A 26448-nucleotide genomic window follows, 5' to 3' on the forward strand; every position below is an offset into this window, starting at 1 on the left:
ACATAGTGTTTATGACCTGGATTCCACCGGAAGTTAACACCTTTACCTTTGGGGTTACACACCTTGTCACGTGAATCATCAGGAATTCTTACATTTCCTGCACCTGCCAGTTTGTGTGTATGGAATATTCTATCCCTCAAGTCTTAACAAGCGCTTTGATACTGCTATGCAATGGCCCTTCCAGGGCCCTCCAAGCCAAGGACTATCAACACAGTAAGTGTTTTGATTGTTTTAAGCAAGCCACCAAGCACAGAGGGAAAGTATCAAAGCAACACCACCAAAGCAATAGTTTGAAATTAGATTCCTTTTTATTTTAACATTGTGGCATGAGTTTGCAATGGCAGTGGTACAGACTGGCTCAGGAACCATTGTATCAGATTTATTTTCAAGTAATAACTAAAGAAATTTTGATTCATAGCTACATTTTGTGAATGCAAAAAAACCCACTATAAAAATAAATTTACATTTTTGTAAATAACAAAAAAGCAAATATAGTGCCCTTTGGCTTAACCAAATAAGAAAAAAAACAACCCCACACACAAATAACAGACTACTGGGTGTCAACCGAGGTTATCCGCCTTTTTGACATAAATAGAAAATATAAGTTAGTATAACTCTTAAGTTGTTTGCTTTTTTACAAATATACATTTTTTTGCACTGAGAAATCAGCAGAGATTAAACATTTTTATATAAATGACTTTAAAGCTTTTTTACACTTCAGGCCAGTGTACTCACATTAGGCATAATACATTTTATATAAAAAAATAATAAATTGCACAGTTGTAAATTAACACTGCTCCGTCAGGTGGCTTGCCGTCAGAGCCACTTTGCTACATAGAAGTACAAGCAGTTCCTTCTGGGGCGGAGAGTGGGCGAAGAGGGAAAACAAAAGACAGGCAGCTCTTCTTCCCGACCCTGGTCTCTTCTGCCAGTCCCTTGAATGTGGGCAGAGGAAGGCCTCTGAAGCTCTAGGGTTCCAAGGACCAAGGAAACGGCGCTTCTGTGCCGTAGTGCAAAATCTGAAAGAGAAGATGGACGGCACATTGTCAGTTTGAAGGAGAGCCCTCTCGGGCGGAGGCTGCAGCTCCAGGCGCTGGCTAGTACAAAGGAACACCGCAAGACACAGACAACCTCCAGAACCAGCTGATGAGTCAGCAAAAGCCACAGGGTGCGGAATGGGCCTGCCTGCCACACCACACAATAACTGACCACTGGGAAGCTACACTGGATCTACACTGGTAGAAGGGTGGGAATGGACAACTTTAAGCATCGGCATCAAGAACCAAGTTCTGGTGCTTCTCTTGCCAGTCCCTTTCTTACCGCAATCCCAGTCCTGCCGGCTTGACAATTGGCCTCGGGTCTCTCCCCCCCCCCTCCCAGCTGCATTCAAGATCCCAGCTCTGAACTCAGCGCCAGCCCAGCGAGACTCTTCGGCCCATCTCTCCGCTCCCCCCATCCCCTCCTTTGCGCATCCAGATTTGCAGGCGATTGTGAAGCGCTCGTCCCGTCTCTCACCTCGTTCATCGGAGCCTTTTCCGGGGCGTCTGCTCCGAGGGGACAGCAGAGACAGAGGCGGGCAGTGCGCTGGGATGATCCCCGGCCGCTTTCGAGTCTACGACTCTTTTCCGCTTGGCGAAGAACTCTACGGAGCAAATCCAAGGAGAAAGACGGGGGAGGGGATCCGTTAGAAATGGCTGGAGCCGAGACTCGGGGGGGGGGGGGGGGAGGAACACACCCCCCCGAGGGCCAGTCCGGGAGAAAAACAACCGAGCCGCGCACCAGGAGCCCCGCCCTGCTTGGCTTCTCCCACCGCGGCCGCCGGCCAGCCCTGCCTCCGCGCTCCCCCTACCGGCCAGCCGGGACAGCGACAGCGAGCCGCGTTTGTTTACGTCGCCGGAGAGGCAGCCGCCGAGGGCTCGCCCGCAGAGCTCGATGTGCTGCGTAAGCATTTTCCTGCCCTGCCCAGCCCAGCCCCAGGGAAGCTCAATCGGCGCCCGCGCCGTCGGGAGCCCAGCGAGCCCCTTCCAGGGCACCCATGGGCGGGGGGGAGGGAGGGAAGCAAGCCCCACGGGCCCCGAGAGGGGCTGGGGAGTAGAGCCCCCTCCTCTCCCTCCCTCCCCCCCCCGTGCAAGCGCAGCAGGGCGGCTCCGGGGCTTACCTGCGATGTGAGCTACGCTGGTGGGCGATGCCCTTTTCAGAGCCGTGGCCCTGCACGGGACAGGCTTGAGTATAATCCCTGAGAAAAGGTTCCGTTGAGCGGCCCGGTTCTCCTGCTTGAGGCGCTCTTCGGCCCCCGCCATGGCGCTGGCCAAGGCAGCGGGCTTGCCCTGCGGGCTGGCCGGGGCGTCCGAAGCGGAAGAAAGCGGCAGCTCCGGGGGCGAGTCTCTGGGCTGTGGCGCAGCGGGCGCGGCGGCGCTGGCCGGCGGCGGCGGCTTGGCTCGGACCACCAGCACCGGGAAGCGGCACCTCCCGACCTGCAGGGTCTCCCGGTAGAAGGCGGGCACGGAGCCGCCCTCCACCTCCTCCCACTGCAGCCGGCCCGGGCCAGGCAGCGGCGCCTCGGTCTGGAAATTGTAGTCCCAGCGCATCTGGCTGTCCTCGCAGATCTCCCGCAACTTGCTCTTCAGCTCCCGGTCGAGCTCGTCGTGATCCACGGGGCCAAAGAGGTTCCGGCAGACGCCGGTGCGAGCGTGCAGGGGGAAAGTCCGGCGAGCCGCCAGGCGCTCCAAAGCCGAGGCGCTGGAGAGGTGCACGTTGGACATGGTGCCGGTCGACGGCGAAGGGCAAGAAGAGCAGCCGCACCGGGCGCCGTCGGCAGCCCAAATCTCGGCGCCACAGACCAGCGCGGGGGTTCGCGGAGAGCAACCTGCCTGCGCCCCCGATCCGCCCGCGGCACCCCTCTTGTTCACTCGCTGCGTCTAACCCGCGGCCGACGGCTGCCTCCCTTTTTAAAGCCCTCACCGAGTGAGCTCGAGCAAAACATCGATTAGCATAATACTATTTCTCCGCAATAACACGCCTGCCATTGGTAGACGCTCCATTCTACCCAGGGCGTCGTTCCACCTCCGCCGGCTTCTCATTGGCCTAACTGCGAAAGGTGTCCCGGCGCCAAAAGCGCCATCTCCGTTGCCATTGGCTCGCGCGGCTTGTCCGTCTCGGGCTGCGTTTCGGGGGAGGGGAGGGGAAGGGAGGCGGCGGCGATCAGGCGATTTAAAGAGATGGTTGAGTAACCCGACACCCGGCCCACGTAGAGCTCTTCGCTCCCTTTGTTTGTGCTCGGGAGGCTGCTGCTGCTGCTGCGCCGCCGTCGCATTCTTCTTCTTGTAATCGACGTTGCCTTTTTAGCGTTTGGAAGAGCCCCTTTCAGCGCGGAGTGACTGGATTCCCCCCCCCCTCATTCAATAACTTTTCCGCCAAACCTTTGGACAGCTGGAAAAAAATCAAACTGCGAAGAGCTTTGTGTCGAGGGGGGACTGGGATGGGAGTGCATGCGAACGGAAGATCTCTGCCGGAGAGGAGAAAACGGATTGCAAAAGATGGCGAAAAGATCGAGGACGAGCTTGTTCAGCAACGGCAGAGCAACCGGATAACTTACTGGAGAGGTGTTGAATTTCAGCGGAGACAAGCACGGAAACCGCAGTATCCCCGCCCTCCCCCTTCCATTAAAAGAAACCCACAGAATACAAAGGAGGCTGCAGTCTGGTTATACTGAGTTGCCCAGGATTAACTGGCTCGTGCATTAGCTTTTAGCAGGTCATTGCAAGCCTTTCCGTCCGTGGGGTGGGCGCTGGTAGTGGAGCCTTTTGTGGCTCTGCAATGAAGTCGGAGGCGTTCTGAGCCCCTTGGCCACCCTGGGGTTTTCTTTGATGGTCCACCCCATCAGGCTCACCGCCCTGCAACAATTACACTCACCAGTGAGCCTCCTGGACAAGCCAGGAACCATCTAAGCACTTCCCCGGGGCAAGTTGCCAGTTTAATGTGTGTGGAGTTGGTTGGCACCAAAGTCCTCACTTTACACCAAAATTGGGAAGCAGGGGATTGGTACAATCTGTAGTCACAGGGGTGATTACACCACAACAGTTGTGGATTCAGGCAACAGTTAGCAGCATTACAATGATTCGCAGACAGCGGCCGATGGAACTGAACCGTTAGTGAATGAAATGGCCTCAACCCAGAACTGTTGCCTGAGTTTCCACAGGCAGGAGCTGACTCCCTAAACGGCAGGCAAATGATGCAGGTAGACTTGCTGGGCCACAGGAACTCCCCCTACCTCCTCCCAAAAAAAACCCCAAAGCCATGTTAGGCGGGTAGACTTATTTGAGAGATTCTTTCCTTATTCTCTGTGACTCAAGCAGTGTAGCAACCAAGTTGAAAGGGCACAAAATAAAAAGATACCACTCCAATTAGCAAATCCAAATGCACAAACTACAAATTAAAAGCATGGAGAATTTTAGAAAATGCAGAATTTTTTTTTAAACATAAGAATGAACACAGTCAAATCTGCTGAAAATCAACCATCCACTAGATACTCTCAGAAATAAAACTGTCTTGACACATTGAGAATGAAGGTTGGGGGGGGGATCATGATGTAGTTGTGCCGATATGGACAGTCCCAAAGGGGCAAGGGTAGACTGGGAGGGAAAGCGCCTCTGGAAAGGAAGGAGGGAGAAACAGGTAGCCTGCCTGCCTGCCCATCCAGGTGGGTGCCTCTTTCAGTGGACCATATGGAGCTCAGATGAGCCAGGCATAGTCCTTCTGTCACTGAGCTGGGACGAAATCAGCTCACTAGGAAAAGCCCTGGTGGCTCTACTGGCCAGTCTGCCCCAGTAAAGAAGGGCAGCATGAAGAGAAGCTGGTTCGAAGACTGTGGCTGGCACATAGGAGAATGGAAGATATACTTTGGTAAGTATGAAGGCTTCAAAGGTAATAATTAACACCAGCACTTTGAATGGAAAGGGGAAACAGATAAGTCTTGAATTATGAGCATCTCATCCCAGACAGGAGCATTACTGTTCTGTTTCGTACCCACAGAAGCTTCTGCAAAGGCAGGCCCTTGTACAGCATGTTACAGTAGTACAGCTGGAGGTTATGGTAACATGGGGCAGTATAGCTATATCAGCATAATTTAGAGGCAATTTATAAGCTAGGTTTTGATGAAAGAAGACCAAACAAAACAGCACAACAGTGTGCAACCCCCCCGCCCCCAACTCTCTATCAGGCTGAGTAAAAGCGTGTAAAACTATTGTAATTTATGTACCCCGTTTATATTTTTGATAGAAGTCAGAGAAAAGTGGCTCTAGAACTTTTCCTACATAGACTGTTATTGCTTGTATTGTAGTAAACACAGTTTCCAAAGTACAGCCACTTACAACTTGTAGTTTATGTTCTATAATAAATAATCACTCACACACACACACCCAATCACAAAGCCCACCTACAAAGGAATATCCTATTGAGTTTGATTTGTTTTTTGTTTGTTTTGGTAGCCTGTGAGTTTATTAGAAAAACTCCAGGGAGACTCTTGAATGCTCCGGAGAGCTATGGCCCTTCATGACAATCACAGACAGTTTTTTTCAGAGGACAGACTGAAATTTGGTATTAAAGAAGAGGAGGGATGCATCTGATGAAGGAGTCTTAAATGCATCTGATCAAATACATCTTTGAAGCCATCTCTTACCTTCAAAGTACATTCCGCAATAGATTTGCTACTGCCACCTAATTCTTTGATAGGATTCTTCTCTTAAACATCCCTTCATTGTCAGAAAACCTTTCCCAAGAAGAGCCAAGGGAGTTTGACTAATAAAAGTTATTTCAGATTACTGAAGGCGCTAACAAGTTCTATGGAGCAGTTTAAATTCTTAAATCAGCTTGAATTAAAGTAGTGTTTGGGGCAAATGTCATGACAATGTTGGTATCAGATTGTTCCTGGGTTTTTCTCATTGAAATGAAACTCCTAACAGGACACCATATGGCCATTTGCAAGATGGCCTCTACAGCCCAGAACGATGCTGTTCAGTGAACAGTTCATAAAAAGGGTATCATGGTTCATTGGCATTGACAATGCACCTCATTAGGCAAGATGTAAACCTCTGTTGGAAGGGTTTTTGATGGGGCAGAATGAAGAAAGGTCAGTCATCCAACCAGATCGTCAAGTGAAAACAGCTGATGAAATATTAATTCCTTTGATTTAACAACCTATCAGATCTAGTCTACAAAAGAAATTCTGGGGCTGAAGCCAATCGGACTTCAGAGCATACATGATCATGATACACTGCTATCCGCTAAAAACTACCTCTCTGAGAAAAGCAGGCAGAAGTCATTTTCTTTCCAAAGTTCGGTAATGATTAACCAATAAAGGATAAGCCCTACAAGCTGAGCTTTGTTCATTTTGTAGCTTGCCTTGGTCCATGGCAGGGACTCTGTCCCATAGACATACATTCCTGCATCCGGGAACAGATAACATCTTGGGCAAGGAGAAAGATGAAGTCAGCTTCTTTGCAGGACAGGAAAGAGAAAAAAGGTGGTGGCAGCTTCCCTGAAATGTGGTGAGGAGGCTGGTGGGTGGCATCTTCCCTGTCGCTGGGGGGTGGGCTGGCAAAGTGCTTTGACTAGGGTGCGGAAAATCCCCATGCCTGCCTACCCTGATATAGAAGGTCCTGCAGGTCCCATAAGGTTGTGCAAAACTAAGCGTATGATGATGATAGCACAGGCTTAAATTAACACCAAATGGTAAAACCTTTTTAAAATATAGTATATGCCAATTGGCTGCCAAGCAGTAAGAATGGGCATATGGGGGAGAGGGAAACTATGACTCCCATCAGGCTGCAAGAGAATGAGCATGCATGGAATGCTGTCAGTGGCACTAGGCTGCACTGTAGCGCTTCAATATACAAAAAGTAAGCTTGCACTGTTCCTGACAGCTGACCAGCCTTTTGACCATACAGCTTCTTGACTGCAGTCAGTAAACACCCTGTGAGCCAATCAACAAGTGCTCGAGCATCCCTGTTCCCTAATGATTTTGCTCCTGACCCTGTGGCACACTGTAAACATGCACTGATGCTCATAACAGGGGATTTTTCTGTGAACATGGAACATGGAACATGGTTTTCTGGCATGGAAAAAACCAATGAATGAACTACCTGTAGGTCTTGACTTCACATTAATTTCCATGAAACCTGATGGCGCATTTAATCTGTTCAAAACACCAGCCAAATTCCGCCCGAGTATTCAATCGATATCGACCATCCTACTACAAGGGATCCATTACGTTTTTAATATTAAAAGTATGATAATATTCTGCTGTTTTTTAAAATGCTTTTACCTACCCTGAGCCCTAAGGGAAGGGCGGACTATACATATTTTTTTTTTTAATTATTATTATCACTGAAGAGAAACAACTTTGTAAAGAAAGAGGGGAGAGAGAGGCCTAACTGTCTAAGTGTTCTGTTATTCATTCAGCCTGTTCTGGAGGCAAGCAGGGAGGAAGTGTGCTCAAAGGAGCAGGAAGTCTCCTCTTGAGCCAATCAGGGCACTGGAGGAGATAATTTGAAAAACGTTGGGAAGTTCCTGTTCTAACTATGCTCAATAGACATCTCCAATGTCCCCTGTAGGATATTCTTCATAACCCTTTGAATCATGCATACTACAGATCTTGCATATTCCAATAATTACAATAATTCCAAAAATGACAACCATTTTTCTTTCCATGATATACTTTACTTTGAGGTCTATTTGACCCCCATATTAAACTTGTAAAATACATTTTTGGTTCAGGCTTAAGCAATCTGATGGGACTGGGTTTACCTGGGCTGCCCACATTGGGTAATAATGCTGATAACTGAAGTGAATGGCTCAACTGCTATCAATAAATGGCAGCAGAGCATTTGGCTCCTGCCACGCCATTGTACAGAGGTTACCCATCTCTTGAGACAGTTATGTGATGTCAGGACACAAAAAGGTTCTACTGGATAGTCTTTACACTGTGAAGGATTAAAATGTGCACTCTGCTGCCAGAGGATGTAGTGATGGACACAGACAGAGACAGCTTTGAAGGACAGATCCATGTGGGCTAGGTCTATCAGTGTCTGCTGACTAAAGGGAACCTCCAAGTTCACAGGCAGTAGATCTCTGAATACCAGTGCCAGGGAGAGGGGAAAGCCTTGGCCTCTATGCTCTGCTTGCCCTCCAGAGAGACCAGTTGGCCATTGTGTGAGATAGGATGCTGGACTAAATGGACCACTGACGTGATCCAGCAGGGCTCCTCTTAAGTTCTTATGAGGGAGAGAAGAAAACAAGACATATGGTTGCTGGTTTTTGGCAGCAGTCTCATGTTTAAGTACTATGTCTAATTTGGCCTTGGATAACTGTTATTCTAAATAATTGATGTGTCTTTCCATTAGTGTTTGTTCCAGATAATGAAACACTGTTTCTTTAAAGACAAAGTGCCTTTTTGTTCTGTGTTATTATTGCCTTGCGGTAGTTCTGTGAGGTATGAACAAGACGATGATCAAAATAAAAGCTTATAATATAGAAGACCTGTTTTTACCCCACTTTTTACTAACGGAGCCTCAAAGCAGCTTCCCTTCCTCTCCCACAACAGACATCGGGTGAATTAGGTGGGGCTGAGAGAGCTCTGAGAGAACTGTGACTGGCCCAAGGGCACCCTGCTGGATGCATGTAGAGGAGGAGTGGGGAATCCATTTCAGCTTTCCAAATTATAGGCCACTGCTCTTAACTGCTACACCAGGCTGGCTCTCACTGCCCTCCCCCCTCAATACTTGCATTTAATGTTGGTTTAGGGATGTCAGCTGAGTAAGAACCCAGTTCTAAGCTCTGTCTTGAAAAGGCTTTAGGACATAAGAACACAGAAAGAGCCCTACGCTGCCATAGCTTGGGGATCTGCCAGCGGTAAGACCTGCTGGCCCTGTGCTGGTGTCAGGGATGGACTGGGAAGTGATAATGGCCCTGGAGCAGGCCAAGCTGAGCAGCGCTTGCTGTGCTTCAAGCCGAAGCTGCAAGGCCACTCAGCTCAGCCACACAGCAGTGTTCACTGACTCACCCATTCCTTCCTCATACAAACTGGCGGCAGAGCAGGAGGAGGTAGATGATGAACAGACGTCTTGCATAAGGCATCAGTACTGAGCCAAGTGGCCTCTGTGCAAAGTGTACCAGCAACACAAGAATGCACTCTACTGCTAGGATTGCCAGCCCCAGCTTGAGAGACTGCAGATTTGTGGACTTGTCTGGGGAGGGGGAACTTGGGGTGGGAGGAACCACATCAGGGATGTGATTTCACAGAGCAATGGTTCCCAACATTTTTAGTATGGCAACCTACACGTCCAAATTTATTTAGTATGTTGACCCAACTGGGATCAGTCTGAGATTTTTTGGCTCCGTGGGTGAACTTTGATCTTGGTGCCAATCAAGCCCAGCGTTCCATTTTCAACAGTGGCCAACCAGATGTTTTTGAAAAACCCAGGGAACATTGCACAAAGGGTGGGGCGGTCCTCAAATAAGTAGCATTTTAAAGTGTACAGTCTTTGTAAATGGAGGTTAAATTTCTAGCCTTTGACCAAGAGGTTGGACTATGGAGGGAGAAACACAGGACAGAGCCCATGTCTAGATCTCTTCTTGTTTCCCCCATTGGGCTGAACAGCTCCTACTCATTCTCCAGCCTTTTCTCCACTCTACCCAGTTACTAATAGAAAGTTACAAGTTTCTTGGATAGCTTTCCCCCACATTATTGCCTCAAATGAAGAAGGCAATAATGTGAGAAGCCAGCAAGGAGGAAGAACAATTTAAAAGGTAGGAGTAGCCATTAGGGAGGGATGGGCGGTGACTTACTTTATCATATCATAATATAATATATAATAAAATGTGACTGAGTTGTGGGAGGAGTTTTGTGACCAACTCAACTAAGGTGACCAAATGTTGAGGGGGGGGAAAGCGGGACACCAGGGGCAGGGAGCGGGGGTGGGGCGGGGGAGGCGGCAGGGGCAGTGGCAGCCCTCCCTCCCTCCAACTGGGGCTGGGGTGGGGGCAGCAGGGGAGGTGGTGGCAGCGGTGGCCCTCCCTCCCTCCGACTGGGCTCACCGGAGTCCTAGGACTCCAATGCCAGCTGGCTGGCCAGCATCTCCTTCCCTCCTGGCCACCAGGGTGCGCACGCACCTCGTCCCACCTCCAACTCGAGGTGTTCTGGCTCCAGCTGCAGAGTTGTACCGAAACGCCTGTTCCACTGAGAAAGCCATCACAGGACCTCTGAAGACCCTGGCAGGATGCGGGACATATGGAATAAAAGTGTGATAGTCCTGTCAGATTCAAGACGCCTGGTCACCTTAAACTCAACGCCTACCTGATTGGCCATCCATAAAAAGAGGATCCAGTCAGGTAGCTGTCCCACCCATGGCTGCCTCCCCCTCTGATTTCTTCCATAAGGAAGAAGCACCGGCCCACTCTATTGGCCAGCCTCCACAGGGTAGGCCAGCCATTGAGCAGAAGCTGGGAGGTAGGGCCTGGGATGATGGTTGGCCAAGGCCTTATGACCACCTGTGAGGGGGAAGGGAAGGCCCCGCCAATACCTCACCCGAAGCCTCCCTGCTGCTTCGTTGTCTTCCTCCACATGGTCAGAGCCTGCCTCCAAACTGCGCTCTCAGAGCAGCTGCATGGGCCGGGCGGGGTATTTCCCACGGCCTCCCAGTCCACTGTGGGGCTGGGGCTGCCAGACCCCTCCCTGCTGCCTTCCCAGCTGCCTCCCCATGGGGTGAAGGCTGGTGCTGCCATGCCAGCAGAGACACAGGCGCTTCCCAGCCACGTGCAGGTGTAGTGGTTAGGAGTTCCAACTTTTAATCTGGTGAGCTGGCTTTGATTCCTCGCTCCTCTCCCACATGCATCCAGCTGGGTGTTCCTGGGCTTGCCACAGCACTGATCTTGCCACAGCACAGATAAGCTGTTCTGACCAAGCAGTAATATCAGGGCTCTCTCAGCCTCACCCACCTCACAGTGTGTCTGTGGTGGGGAGAGGAAAGGGAAGGCTATTGTAAGCTGCTTTGAGACTCCTTTTGGTAGAGCAAAGTGGCATATAAGAACCAACTCTTCTTCTTTCTCCTGGTCCAGCACGTGGCTGAGGCCACCAGACCGCTCCCTGCAACCTGCTCGCAAGCCCACCTCCCTCTGGGCTGAGAGGCTGTCGTGGGCCACTGTATCTGCGTGGGTCTGGGAAGCATCTGTGTTCGTGGCCAGCACAGCCATGCTGCCCCTCAGTCCACAGGGAAGTGGTCGGGTGGGCAGGTGGCAGGGAGGGCTCTGGCTGCCCACCTGCTTCCTTGTGGGCTGAGGAGCGGGGCAGCCACTTTTCAGCCCCACGCAGACACAGTGGCCCACCTCTGCCTCCCAGCCACCTCCCCAGCGGCCTAGCACTCATTGTATTCCTCAGTGGAATGGGCTTCCCCTCTAGTAGAAACATAACACTGAAAGACATAGAGTTGGAAGGGGCCCTACAGGCCTTCTAGTCCAACCCCCTTCTCAATGCAGGATCAGCCTAAAGCATCCAGGATAAGTATCTGTTCAGCCGCTGCTTGAAAACTGTCAGTGAGGGGGAGCAAACAGCTGATCCCACTGCTGAACTATTCTGACTGTGAAAAATTTTCTGATATCAAGCTGATATTGTTCTCCCTGTAGTTTAAACCCCTTACTGCAGCCAACAGGAACTCCTCAGAGGCTTTGCAACCCACTCTTGGGTCCTGACCCACAGGCTGGGAAACACTGCCCTACCGTCTGCCCACTGAAGCTGCTGTTTACTTCAAGGGGAACTGATCTTTGTAGTATGGAGATAAGGAGAACTCTAGGCCTCACACTGAGGCTGATAAGTTAAAATGCAGCAGAATAGAAAGTTAGAGAGAAAATAACAATTCTGCCTTTGTATAATTGAGTTGATAAAAATGTGGCCCAATATGGATGATAATCCCTAGGGTTATTAGTCTCATATAATTACAGTGTGCCAGAATCCCAGATCAATAATGGAATGGACACTGTGCCACAAAAGTATCAGGAGTATCTGGTCAGGTTCAGGTGCTTAAATTTAGCTTGGTTGCCCTGAGCAATGTGGGCAGGATCATTGGGTCAGTTGTAGGCCATCACCTGTAATTTAAATCCCTGCCTGTCTTGATTTTAAAAATAACTGCTCCACTTGCCAGAATTATACTTCCTAAATCTCAGAAACAGTCTATTATGAAATCTTGGATGAAGAATCCCTTCCTGCAGGGACTTGACCAACTATAGTCCTTTTTGCGATAAAATAATTGAGCAGGGGATGGTGAAACAGCTTCAGATATTTTGAGATGACACAACTGCTCTAAAACTTTCAATAAAGTTTTTAGCCTGGCTTTAGGGTTTGCTGCACCAGATCATAAGAACACTAGGGACAAAGCCATTGCATTCAGGAATACAAGGGGTGCTAGATTGGAGGAGGTGGTGGAAGAACTCTGCAGATGGCCTTTCCCTCCCCCCAGGACCTGGAAAGGCTGCAGGCTGGAGCCCCCCAGGAAGGGAACTCACTGGCAGGAACAGCTCTCATGCAGCAGGGATCTGTAGTCTCAGAGGGAAGTGGAAGGAGGAAGGGGTTGTTGGATGGGGGACGGAATGCAATTGGCTGGCCACTGGACAGAGAGGCTAGCCAGTTGGAAGAGGAGGCACTCAGGGGCGGGACAGCTGCCCTGAGTGGGTGTTAATTGCTGTGACACTTAAGCCATGAGACATGGTCCTCCTCCTAGGCCTTACCAGAAATATATAGTGAAACAGATGACAGTAGCTTGCTGTATCAGTTCAATAGTCTATCTAGCCCCATCCTATTTTCTACAGTGCCCAGTCAGAAGCCACAGGGAAGAAGCCCTACAGTCCTCACTGCTGACTGCCTCAGCATCTGACAAAGAGGCCTTCTTCCTGCAAACCCAGAGACCCCATTAGGCTACTGTGGTCTAACGATACTGTGGTTTAATGCTAACCCTATGCACAATAAATATGTCCGACGTGCATGGACGGGGCAGTATATTCCTGTTGGTTCATCATCTGTGGCTGTTGATAGTGAGCCACTCTATTTTACTGAATAATCTGAAATCAGGTTTTTGAGTGAAGAGTCCAGTGCTGCTATGGGTTTTACCCAACCGTTGCCGGGGGGGGGGTATATTGGGGATATGGAAATCATAGCTTGGGATCTCTTCTTTCAACAATGCTTTTTAATATCTTAATTAAGCCACTGAGATCATACGGCATTTGGGGGCTGGATATCATTACTATACTTCTGATGTCCAGCTCTTTATTTCTGTAGAGAAGCCTCCAGAAGCACTGGCCCAGTCCTTAGCCATTGTCCGGTTGCTATAATCAAGTGACACAAGGAGCATAAGCTGAATCCAGATGATAAAGTGGTATGCTGGTCGGAAAGGCCAATGGAGTTAGCCTCTCATTGGATGAAGGACTTGATTTTTGTTATGTTGGTATTAAAAAGCACCTGCCCCAGGCATAGTGTTTCTTTCTAGGCTCATCTAGTTTGACTACAATGATCCATGCTCCTATAGCCTCAATACTTGACTATTGTAACATCCCTTGCATGGGCCTCCCCTTGAAGACAGCTCTGAAACTTGATAGCCCATCTTTTAACTGGAGGAAATCTAAAGAACTGACTCTGTGTTTATGGACCCCGACTGCACCTGCAACAGATGGACAAAGTGGCTGATGGGAGTGGTACAGATGGGTGGGGAACAGAAAGCCCAAAGGAAGCATACAGAAGTGAGAATTATACACACGCAAGTGAGAACCCACAATACTCACTGGGAGGTGATGATCTGAATCTCTCTCCTTGTCTTAATTACCCCATTGCTGCTGTATCCTCAAGGCAACTTCAGCTTCCTCCCCCATCAGAAATAACTGGGGCAGGCCCAGTCTAGCTGCCACCACCATACCAGTTGCTAGTTTGGGACAAAAAAGCAGATGAAACAAGTGCACCTATCTTAAGCAAGTGCTTCTGTGTGAAAGGGAAGGAAGCAAGAGCCCTGTGGGTGCACCTGTTCAGAAAGAGACAGCAGTGCCCTGTTGCGGTGGCTGTTATGTCCTGCACAAGTGACTGGTCTGGTGGTAGCAGTCAGGCTGATTGAGGATGGGCAGGTGCTGGTTATGGATTGCATCTTTGGCCACACAAGTACCTTAGGTTTGATACAGCCCCTGGGTCTTATGTATGACTCTTGTAGCAGACCCTCTGTTCCAATGTGGATTTATACCATACCATATTTATTATTAAGACACAAAACTGTGTTTTAGTTAGATTTCTTATGAGTCATTTGATAAGCCCAACATCAAAGCCTATCAAGACCAATTCTTTACATAAATAGACATACAATTACCAACCCTTCCAATTTACTGCCCTTTTATCACTGTTCATACTGTTACAGAATACTAGTCCTAGAAAGAACCATTGACTGGGCAGATTGATTTTGTGACATGGGGAGATGAATGTTTTGATCTGATGTTTCACTTGCTGAAGTCACTGTAACTTTACTGCCATTGATTTTGACATGGTACAGTGGCATTCAAAATGTTCCAGTATGTTATAGGAACAAGAATTTTAACAGGGACAAGGAGCTAATCTGAGTCAGGATAGACCTAGTCTTTAGACTTGTAGTATTTAAAAGATCATATAATCTCAAAACAGCTAGTGCATTTTATAAACCTATGTTGATTTTATCTACCATTTTATAATCTCATATATAGTGCTTCAGTTGGTTGTCATACTAGCAAGGGTGTTTGATCAAGTGTGCAGTTCCTAGATTGCTATGCAGAGACCTAGGTTGATGCTTCTGATAAAAAGAGCGTGCAGCTTTGCAAGAAATGAAATCTTTAATTAAAAGTGCCACCATTCACTGACAAAGTCTAAAGCACAATGGCAGACTCTAAAGATTCACAGCTGGTGACAGAGTTGCCTGAGAAGGAAAATCTACTTGGAGGGAGTACATTCATCCCTTCTTTTCAAACAACAGTCATTTATGCCCAAATTAACTTAGGCAGTAGAGCATTTTAGAACGGTATGTACTGCCACTCCGTTGCAAAATAAATCATCGCTGCTCCTATCTGCTCTAACTCCAAGCTGAGTGCAAAAGTGGTGCTATCCCATTTTCCCTTGCATGTGACTGATTATTTTATTTCATCATTCCTTTGCAATCAAGGTAGCTTCCAACTTGGTTACGCCACTGGTTTTAGTTAGGCCTGGTGGACGATGTGCATTAGAAAATGGGCATATGGCATATCTCTACAAGGATATTAGCTCTGTCAAAAGGTATGTCTGATGGTATATTTTCATACCCAGGCAAGAGCCAGCATGGTATACCACTTTGGGTGTTGGGCTAGAGTCTGGAAGTCTCAGGTTTGAATACCCAGTCTGCCATGGAGCTTGCTGGGTAACCCTGGGCCAGTCACAACTTCACCTGCCTCACACGGTTGTGGTGAAGATAACACAGAAGAGGGGACAACGTAGCCACTTTATAAGTAAATATAAGTGATAAATATAAGAGCCTCTTGTGGCGCAGAGTGGTAGGGCAGCAGTAATGCAGTCTGAAAGCTCTGCCCATGAGGCTGGGAGTTTGATCCCAACAGCCGGCTCAAGGTTGACTCAGCCTTCCATCCTTCCGAGGTCGGTGAAATGAGTACCCAGCTTGCTGCTGGGGGGTAAACGGTAATGACTGGGGAAGGCACTGGCAAACCACCCTGTACTGAGTCTGCCATGAAAACGCTAGAGGATGTCACCCCAAGGGTCAGATATGACTCAGTGCTTGCACAGGGGATACCTTTACCTTTAAGTGATAGAACTGACAGGATCAGCTCTGTGGCTGCTTCTTCATGGGGGCAGGCAAAGGCTCTCTCTCATGCTGTGGAAACAGCAGCCAGCAGCTTGCAAATAGCCAGGGATGGAATCCGGATGACCCGTCCCTATAGCGCTCACTGCTGACAGCTCCCCCATCCCTCCTCCCCACCCCCGCCAACCCTCTGCCTTTCCCACAGTCCAGCATCAGCGAAGGCACTGAGACCCCTCTTTTTCTCTTTCCAAGTGAGCAACATCTCAGCTGTGATACTGAGCAGAAAACAGGTTTGCTAAAGGGATAAAAGAGATGGGGGCGGGCGTGCAAAGCTGAACATCATTCTGAAAGCACAGCATAATTCTGCCCCTCTCCTGACAACTGTTGACTATGAGCCTAGTACGCACAGAGTTGCTCTTCCTCCAGATCCCTCACACTTCTGCCTTTAAGGTGGACCAGAGGAGGTTTCCCCTTTGATTGGGCAATGGAGTATCATGTCCAGAACATGGGAGGTGATGGTACTGCTTTATTCTGCTCTGATTCGACCTCACTTGGAGTACTGTGTTCAGTTTTGGGCACCCCAGTTTAAAAAGGCTGCAGACCAGTAGTTCTCAACCTGCGGGTCGGGACCCCTTTGGGGGTCGAATGACCCTTTCACAGGGGTTGCAACAAGGCAAGCAGCTTGGCTGGGGGGGGCACCATCCACACAACAGCCTTGTGGGGTAGATTGAGATATAGTGTTCATCTGTCTGGAGCAGCGGAAAAGAGCAAGATCAGCATGGTGGGATAAGAGGCAGAACTGAACTGAGAAACCCCGAAAAAAAATTGATTTATGTACAATCATGAACAATGGATATTCATGCCCTTGGTCAGTTTTGGTTTAATTTCTGTGAAAGAACACTTGTATAATTTTATGGTTGGGGGTCACCACAACATGAGGAACTGTATTAAAGTGTCGCAGCATTAGGAAGGTTGAGAACCACTGATGTAGATAAACTGGAGCGTGTCCAGAGGAGGGCAACAAAGATGGTGAGGGGTTTGGAGACCAAAACATATGAAGAAAGGTTGGGGGAGCTTGGTCTGTTTAGCCTGGAGAGGAGACGACTGAGGGGGAATCTGCTAACCATCTTCAAGTATTTAAAAAGCTGCCATGTAGAGCAGTGGTCCCCAACCTGCGGGCTGCGGCCCGGCGCCGGGCCGCAAAGGCCATGGCGCCGGGCCGCGGCTCCCTCTCCCCGTCCCCCCCCCGCAGTAAAAAATTTCCCAGGCCGCAAGCTGGAAGCTACTTACTGCGGGAGGGCGGGCAGGGAATCAGGGCCGGGCCGCGCCCGTGCAGGCCGCGCCCGCTCGGCCCGATCCGCGGGTGCGGCCCGCGGGCGCGGCCGGGCGCGGCTCGTGGGTGCGGCCCGCGGGCGCGGCCCGGCGCGGCTCGTGGATGCGGCCAGCGGGCGCAGCCGGGCGCGGCCCGATCCGCGGGCGCGGCTTGCGGGCGAGGCCCGAAGCATGGGCGTGGCCCACGCGGGCGCGGTCCCTGCGGGCGTGACCCAATGCCCTGCCGGTCCCCAGCCTAATAAAGGTTGGGGACCACTGATGTAGAGGATGGAGCAGAGTTGTTCTCTCTTGCCCTGGAGGGACAGACCAAAACCAATGGGATGAAATTAATTCAAAAGGAATTCCATCTAAACACCCGGAAGAAGTTCTTGACAGTTAGAGTGGTTTCTCGGTGAAACATGCTTCTCCATCTTTGGAAATTTTTAAGCAGAGGCTGGATGGCCATCTGATGGAGAGGCTGATTCTGTGAAGATTCAAGGGGGTGGCAGGTTACAGTGGATGATCGATAGGGTTTTGAGTGTCCTACATAGTGCAGGGGGTTGGACTAGATTACCCATGAGGTCCCTTCCAACTCTATGATTCTATGAATCTATGTGTGGAAGAGTGCCTAAACAGAAGGGGAAACTTCAGGTGGAAGCCACCTATGTTAATCCTGTTAGATATATCAGTGATTTTTAACAAAGGTGACTATATCATCACCCTCTATATAATATTGTCTTAACCATCCAACTATCTCAGGAATCATTTTCTATTAGTTTCATTCTTTCTCTGCGGTGGACCCCAGAGATTCTCAGGGTTAAATCTGCTCTCTTGAACTCGCTGTATAGGCATTATGAAGTTCCATTTTGTTTGATGAGGATGAACAAGCTGAAAGTGATGCTGGTAAGAAAATCTGTTTTCTAGGAACCACACTACACATCCCCATCTGTGACACACGTTGAGTCTGGCATCCTCAACCTTATTATGTACTTTTTGCGGACAGATGTTATAGAATAAAAGGAGTCCAGCAGCACCTTGAAAACTAACAAAATAGGTTGGACAAAATTTATTTGTTTGTTTATTGGGCTTCTAGGCTGCCTCATTCCAAAACGGTCTCGGGACAGCTTACAACAGTTAAAAACACCATACACTAAGATCATGCTCCATCATTCCCCCCCCCCCCCCAACAAGCCTGAGATCACATAGGTGGAACTCCGATTTCCAACCCAGGCTCAGATTAAGGGGGTGAACCCTAGGCACTGGGGGGGGGGGATTCTGCTGGTAATGAGAGCAGCCCTTGGCCTCAACCAAGTATAAGTTTTCATGCTAACTGCTCACTTCTTAAGAATGAAAAAGAGTTGTTTTTTATAACCCTCTTTAATGTGAGGAGTCTCAAAGTAGCCTGAAATCACCTTTCCTTCCTCTCCCACAACAAACATCTTTGTGAAGCAGGTCAGACTGAGAGAGTTCTGAGAGAACCATGACTGGCCCAAGGTCATCCAACAGGATTCATGTGAGGGATAAGAAGGGAATCAGTCCTTCTTGTCCAGATTAGAGTCCACTGCTCTTAACCATACTGGCTTTAACACTCCTAAATGATTGGGAACAATCATTCCCCAATGTCAAATTTGTCTGCGAATTTGGTATTGTTTGGCCCTTAGGAAAACAGGATGCCATTAACATTGACAGTGTCAGTGTCCTTATCAACATAGGGAAAGCAACTCAGGGACCTTTAACTCATGGGAGACTCCACACCGCCTGGTGTTTGAGCCGAGACAGGTTGCCCTGCCTCTTCTCACTCACACACAGGGGAGCATTTGGCCCATAGCACTTTGTCCATCCCAAACTTCTGCTCCTGCATGGCAGCCAGTACGGTGAGGTTCAACCGTGCTGCGGGGTGGCATAGGCCTTTTGAAACAGTTTAGGAATGTGGTATTGTGTTACATTCTTACAAATAAAAAAAAATGTCCCAGCATGGTGGAGACCTCTGGGGCACTTTTCCCCTTCTGGGACACTGTACTCATGGCCGTGGGTGGGAAGGAACCGGGCCAGGACAGCTTGACTCTTCCCTTCTGGATGGCCCAGGCCAGACATAGGTCCTGTTGACAAATGAGGGCCTCAGTTGGGCCAGGCCTAGGATGGCCTTGGGCCAGCATTGACATCATGAAGAACCAGGAATCTGGCCTGTGACCGGACAAGCAGTGAATCGGGCCAAATTTCTGGTGTGGAAAAGGTCAGGTCACTCAGACCTGTTCTTTGAAAAGTGGGTGGCTGTTAGGGATGGGCACCCTCTGAACTAAACACTAAATAGAGCCAAAAGGCCCCCACCTAAACTGAGCCAGTTTGGTGAATTTGGTTCCCACTTTCTTCTGGCCACAGCTTGCCATGGCTGGGAAAGGGAAGGAGAAATGCCAGATGATTTAACTCATTTGATTTTCTGGTCCCCACTTTGAAGCAGGGGGAACAAAACTGACAGGTTTAATGGCTCACAGGCAGCATAGACTTAACTACTGATGGGCAAACCTACCCTGCTGTTAGGTTTAAATGGCTGGCAGCCATTTCGCTGGTCTCTTTTGTTTAGCAAAACTGACCAGTCACATGGCTAGTGGCAATTTTAACTTCGTGTGCGGGTCCACCCATCACAGCTGGCAGCCATTTCAGCAGTCTGTTTTGCTCCCCCCTGCTTTGAAGTGGAGGAAGTCAATTAACTTGCAGGCATTTAAACATCATAGTGTGGTAAGTCCATCTTTCAGGTGTGAAATTGATATGGCTGACAGCCATTAAGTGATCCATTTCACTTCTCCCTGCTTCAGAGTGGGGGAAAGTGAAACTGTTTGGTAAAATGGCTCACAGCCATTAAAATCTAACAGCTCAGTTGCAGACCTTACACTGTACAACTTTTAGATTTAAACCAGACAGCCAAACTAAACAAACAGCACTAAAATAGTAAGGTTCTAGTGCTGAAGAAACAGAAAAAAGTAAGTGAAGGGTTAAGGAAGAGAGAGCTGAAGCAACAGGCTGCTCCAAGTGTTCTGATAGGTCAGTAACAGCAGAGAGGGAATTCCTCATTCCTCACTGCAACTACCTATTCACTTTACGGAAAATAAAATATTTTGTTAGTTATTAACAATGCCTTAGTGTCATTCTGACAAAAGTTTTAAGAATAGAGTGCTCTGCAGCTTCCACAAAGTTTCCTGGACTAAGAAAAGCCAAAAGATCTATCAGTTATAGGGTGGAACAGTCAGTTTTAGGGGCAAATTTACCTCAGAGTCGAAAAGTATGTGTGGGAGTTCATCATAGGTGCCTTCCTCACACATCAATTCAGGGGCCCCATAGTGGCCCAAGTTCATGATGAATGTTGGCTTGTGAGCTGGTTTGTGCCCATCCCTAATGGCTGTTATTACCCAAAAATGTGTTTTCCCCATTTGCCTTTTGCACAGAAGCACATACCAATCTCAAACAGAGTTGATCTTGCCGTACTGACCTATGCATCAGCTTGACTGCTGCAATGAACATGCCCTAGGGCATAGGACTGCCAACATAAATGTCCTGCCCCCTTAATGGAATGCTGTTTACCTCCATGCTTTGATAAACTTCCAGTGCACATTAAGTTTCCTCAGCCAGCAAATAACAGTTTCATGTGACTGTTTGAGATTAGGAAAATAGTGTGGGAGGAATTTTAAATCCCTTTGCACCATAGTCTCAATCTAAATCATATTTGGGGATAAATTCCCTGCTGGACACTCCAGGCAATTGTTTGATCAGAAGTTCTTATTGAAAGCCAGTGTGGTGTAGTGATTTAGAGTTTCTGACTAGTAACTGGGAGACCTGGGAAGGAATTCCCTCTTGTACCACTTGTACCATGAGAGCTTGATGGGTGACCATAGGCCACTCCCACTTGATGGGTGACCATAGGCCACCTCCCTCACGTAGTTGTTGCAAGGATAAAATGGAGGAGAATTATGTAAGCCACTTTGGGTCCCCATCAGGGAGAAAGGCAGGGTACAAATCATCATATCATATCATAACACTATATAATTCTAAAGTTGCATAAGGACAACTCATAACCTACTTGATTGGTCACCGTCCATCCTACAAATGGCCAATCAGGCAGGCTGTTGTGCCCCTGACTGTACATCCTGACAAAATGCTGAAGGTTCCAAAGCCTCCTATTGGTGAATTATCCCCAACTCAGGGCCAACTGATGCTCTTGCTCAGGATCCCACCCCCCATCCCTTCAGGCCTGCTGTGAAGAGAGCCTCTAACAACCCCTGACTGAGGCGAGGGAGGGATTTCCCGAAGCAATGCAGGGGAGTCTGTTGACATCATCACCCACAAGAGGTTCAGCCATACTGGACACCCACAAGAGGTTCAGCCATACTGGACTTAATACTGACCAACAGGCAAGAGTTGGTGGATGAGGTGAAGGAGGTGGGGACCCTAGGGGGAAGTGACCATGTCCTCATAGAATTCCTTTTGAGATGGGGAGCCAAGGAAGCTTGTAGCCAGACGCGGATGTTGGATTTTCGTAGGGCAAACTTTAATAAACTCAGAGACATGATGAGTGTCATACCATGGACGAGAATGCTGGAAGGGAAGGGAGCATGTGAAGGGTGGGCGCTACTCAAACAGAAGTTATTGCATACTCAATCAATGACTATCCCAGAAAGACGAAAACACTGCAGGAGCTCTAAGAAGCCTATTTGGATGAACAGAGAACTTCAAGAGGAACTAAGAAAGAAAAGGAAAATGTTCAGGAAATGGAGGGAAGGACAGAGCTCTAAAGAAGAGTACCTACAGGTTACTAGGCACTGTAGATCAATCATAAGAAAGGCCAAAGCTGAGGGTGAGCTAAGATTGGCCAGGGAAGCCCATTGTAACAAGAAAATATTTTTTGGTTATGTGAGGAGCAAACGTAAAGTAAAGGAGGCAATAGGTCCACTGTTGGGTACGGATGGACAAACTAACGGAAGATGCAGAGAAAGCAGAAAGGCTTAGTGCCTATTTTACATCTGTTTTTTCCCACAGGTCAAAGAGTTTAGGCACATCTAGAGATGGCCATAGCCAAAGGACAGTGTCTGGGTGGCAGATTGACATGGATAGAGAGGTTGTCGAGAGGCATTTAGCTGCACTGGATCCCCTGGTCCGGATGAAATGCACCCGAGAGTACTAAAAGAACTTTCCAGAGAACTTGCACAGCCCTTGTCCATCATCTTCGGAACCTCTTTAAGGACTGGAGATGTCCCGGAGGACTGGAAGAGAGCAAATGTTATTCCGATCTTCAAAAAAGGGAGGAAGGATGACCAGGGAAACTACAGACCAGTGAGTCTGACCTCTGTTGTGGGGAAGATAATGGAGCAGATATTAAAGGGAGCGATCTGCAAACATCTGGAGGACAATTTGGTGATCCAAGGAAGTCAGCATGGATTTGTCTCCAACAGGTCCTGTCAGACCAACCTGGTTTCCTTTTTTGACCAAGTAACAGGTTTGCTGGATGGGGGAAATTCGGTTGATGTCATTTACTTGGATTTTAGTAAAGCTTTTGACAAGGTTCCCCATGAAGTTCTGATGGATAAATTGAAGGACTGCAATCTGGATTTTCAGATAGTCAGGTGGATAGGGAATTGGTTAGAGAACCGCACTCAAAGAGTTGTTGTCAATGGTGTTTCATCAGACTGGAGAGAGGTGAGTAGCGGGGTACCTCAGGGCTCAGTGCTTGGCCCGGTACTTTTTAACATATTTATTAATGATCTAGATGAGGGGGTGGAGGGACTACTCATCAAGTTTGCAGATGACACCAAATTGGGAGGACTGGCAAATACTCCGGAAGATAGAGACAGAGTTCAACGAGATCTGAACACAATGGAAAAATGGGCAAATGAGAACAAGATGCAATTTAATAAAGATAAGTGTAAAGTTCTGCATCTGGGTCAGAAAAATGAAAAGCATGCCTACTGGATGGGGGATACGCTTCTAGGTAACACTGTGTGTGAACGAGGCCTTGGGGTACTTGTGGATTGTAAACTAAACATGAGCAGGCAGTGTGATGCAGCGGTAAAAAAGGCAAATGCCATTTTGGGCTGTATCAACAGAGGCATCACATCAAAATCACAAGATGTCATAGTCCCATTGTATATGGCACTGGTCAGACCACACTTGGAGTACTGTGTGCAGTTCTGGAGGCCTCACTTCAAGAAGGACGTAGATAAAATTGAAAGGGTACAGAGGAGAGCGACGAGGATGATCTGGGGCTAAGGCACCAAGCCCTATGAAGATAGGTTGAGGGACTTGGGAATGTTCAGCCTGGAGAAAAGGAGGTTGAGAGGGGACATGATAGCCCTCTTTAAGTATTTGAAAGGTTGTCACTTGGAGGAGGGCAGGATGCTGTTTCTGTTGGCTGCAGAGGAGAGGACACGCAGTAATGGGTTTAAACTTCAAGTACAACAATATAGGCTAGATATCAGGAAAAAAATTTTCACAGTCAGAGTAGTTCAGCAGTGGAATAGGCTGCCTAAGGAGGTGGTGAGCTCCCCCTCACTGGCAGTCTTCAAGCAAAGGTTGGATACACACTTTTCTTGGATGCTTTAGGATGCTTTGGGCTGATCCTGCGTTGAGCAGGGGGTTGGACTAGATGGTCTGTATGGCCCCTTCCAACTCTATGATTCAATGAATCTATGATTCTATGACATGCATGTGCATTCATTCCTTTTGACGGAATAAAGCTTTCCCCTTCTGCCTAACAGTTGGATGACAGTGAGGCCACAGAAAAACATTTCCTCACTTAAAATACTGGTGTGGCTGGCCTTGTTGCTGGAGGGAAGATGCAGCCAAGCCATGTGTGTCTCTTCCCCACCACTCTCTGTACATTTGAGGCCTACCATGCAAGGTTGCTGTGGAGATGAAACAATGAGGCCTACCACACAGGGTTGTTGTGCAGATGAAATTGTTGTGGGGGTTCTTCTGCCTCCTTTTTCATAACAATAACCAGCATGTGTCAGTTCTATCCAGTTCCTGCATTATCTAAGAATAGGTTGCATTGTGTATGTGTTTGCCCCAGGTCCTGTCTCCCTGGGGACGCCTGAGCCATGCACAGGACGTTTGATTTTGAAAATTCAATTCACAGGCTTGTGGGGATCAGTTTGAATCAGGCCCATGATGCACAGGGAGAATGGTTTTAAGTCCTTCCTCTATATACCATTTTCCTGATCAGAAATTCCTATTTGTCCCAGTGGAGAACTGTACATTGTAGCCCTGTGCATTGTATCCATGTGTCATCTCGCAAGAGAAATAGCATCCTCCAGGGGATTGAGGGAAAGCCTTTCTCTGCATGTCACGGTTCCCACCCACATTAGCCTGCTGCCCCTGATAATTACATTGCAACATGTAATTCTACATCTGACAGAACCTGGAATGTTATTAGGCTTGCCAACCACCTGGAGAGACAAAAGTCCTGTCCTGTCCCTTCAGTAGAAGCTTAATAAGATATTATTTAGCAGGCGATCTTAGTTATGGGCACTAAAAGCTTCAGCTGTGCAGGTCTACATATCAATCCCCTATTTAAGGGAAAAGCCATTTCCTCCTAGGACTCTTGGCATCCCTACTCATAAATATTGTAACATGTACTGGGGCCCACAAGCAGTCCACATGAAGAAGAGCTATTTTTTTGTAACCTGCTCTGAGAAAACTGTGACAGGCCCAAGGTCATCCAGCTGGCTCTATGTGGAGGAGTTGAGAATCAACCCAGGTTCTCCAGATTAGAGGCTGCTACTCTTAACCATGACACCAAGCTGTGTCTGATGGGGGTCTAATTTACATAATTCTTCAGCATCAAGAAAGATGAGTGGTTAGTTGGTTTTAAATTGGGAAACAAATTATTCATCTTTTTAAAAGTGTGTAATAAAAGGCAGGGTCACTTAGACTGTTGGAGCACTAGCCCCAATGGTGTATCAAGAGTACAGCAGCCATGGCACATGTCCCGGACACCACTTGATGCAGGGCACCCGAGTACAGCTGTGGACAGCTTAGCTTGGCTCCTGTCCTGCAGTGATTTAGTTATGCAGCTTTGGTGGGAAGAGGACACGACCCGGCTGTCATCAGGGAAGGAGAGAGGGAGGGGGCCAATTGTACCATGCCCCCTGTTTGTAAACAAACCCAGTACTCCCTGCTTGAACAAACCCCTGAGTAGATGCCTCCACAGGCCTCCGCAGCAGCCACATGTGCCCAACAGTCCCCGATGGTCCCCAGAGCAGAGCTGTCTTCTTTGTGACTACAGCAGCACTTACTGCAGCTTCATGAACCCTCTGTGGAAGGCTCAGGGGCTCCAAGCCAACAAGGATGGCAACAGTTGTGTCACCACCCAGCTGAATCTGTGCCTGCCAGCACACTCCACAAGCTGCAGAGCTTTCCCAGGCAAGAAATATGGCTTACCATCAGCCAGAAATCAATGGGAGCACAAAACAGACAAGAATATGGAGAATGACAAAACAAGAATTTTTTTGGAATTTCAGCTTACAAACAGATAAACACCTGGAGCATAACACCCCTGACATCACCATTGTAAAAAAAAAAATTAGGAATGGGGTTTGGATCATTGACAATGTGACCTCAGGAGACAATAGAACAGAAAAAGAAAGAACAGGAGAAGATCACAAACTATGAAGTCTAACGAATAGAGTTAGAGCACTTTTGAGAGAAGAAGGTTAACATCATACCAGTTTTCATTGGAGCCCTTGGAGCAGTACCTAGAAGTCTCATGAAACACCTAGACATTCTGGGCATTGAGGAACTAACACCAGCTCAGCTCCAGAAGACATTGTTGCATGGAACATCAAGAATCCTGCAATTCCCAATAAGCTGGCTAGACCTCGAACAGTAGAACACCATCTACCAGTCAATTAATCATCATCATCATAAACATCAATCACATGGCTATGAGTCCCAACTCATAATCTTTTGGCAAATACTTGTGTTGAACTTCAAATGACAAGCACACAGTAGCTGCTAACAGTCAAATTCATATGGTTATATTCAGTAGGATCAACCATTTCTAGAGCTAGTATCTGCCAATAGTAAATGTTGAATTATTTGTTAATTGATGTACTACTCCACCACTTATTTGAATTTCAACTTTTTGCTCTGTGTCTGTGTGTTTTCTGCTGCACCCAGATTTTCTTTCAGTATAAAAATAAACCAGCATACAGAACATACCTTCCTAACATAAAAAAGGTAAATATAATGGGAGACAGGTCAACATTAGCTGTTTTGTGAAGCATTGGTGCCCCCTAATGCTCAAAAAGTCACA

General features: G+C 48.1%; 1 protein-coding gene across 1 annotated transcript; it reads right to left on the reverse strand.

The window, feature by feature from the left end:
- Window positions 1-289: 289 nt before the first annotated feature.
- CDKN1C (cyclin dependent kinase inhibitor 1C) lies at window positions 290-3002 on the reverse strand. Its single transcript, XM_077321534.1, has 3 exons — window positions 2159-3002; window positions 1516-1642; window positions 290-1019 (listed from the first exon to the last, which is right to left on the reverse strand). Exons 1-2 carry the CDS (start codon window positions 2760-2762, stop codon window positions 1521-1523), a joined length of 726 nt encoding a protein of 241 aa, XP_077177649.1. The 5' UTR covers window positions 2763-3002; the 3' UTR covers window positions 290-1019; window positions 1516-1520.
- Window positions 3003-26448: the final 23446 nt, after the last annotated feature.

Source organism: Paroedura picta, chromosome 2, assembly GCF_049243985.1.
Source record: "Paroedura picta isolate Pp20150507F chromosome 2, Ppicta_v3.0, whole genome shotgun sequence".
Taxonomy (NCBI): Eukaryota; Metazoa; Chordata; class Lepidosauria; order Squamata; family Gekkonidae; genus Paroedura; species Paroedura picta.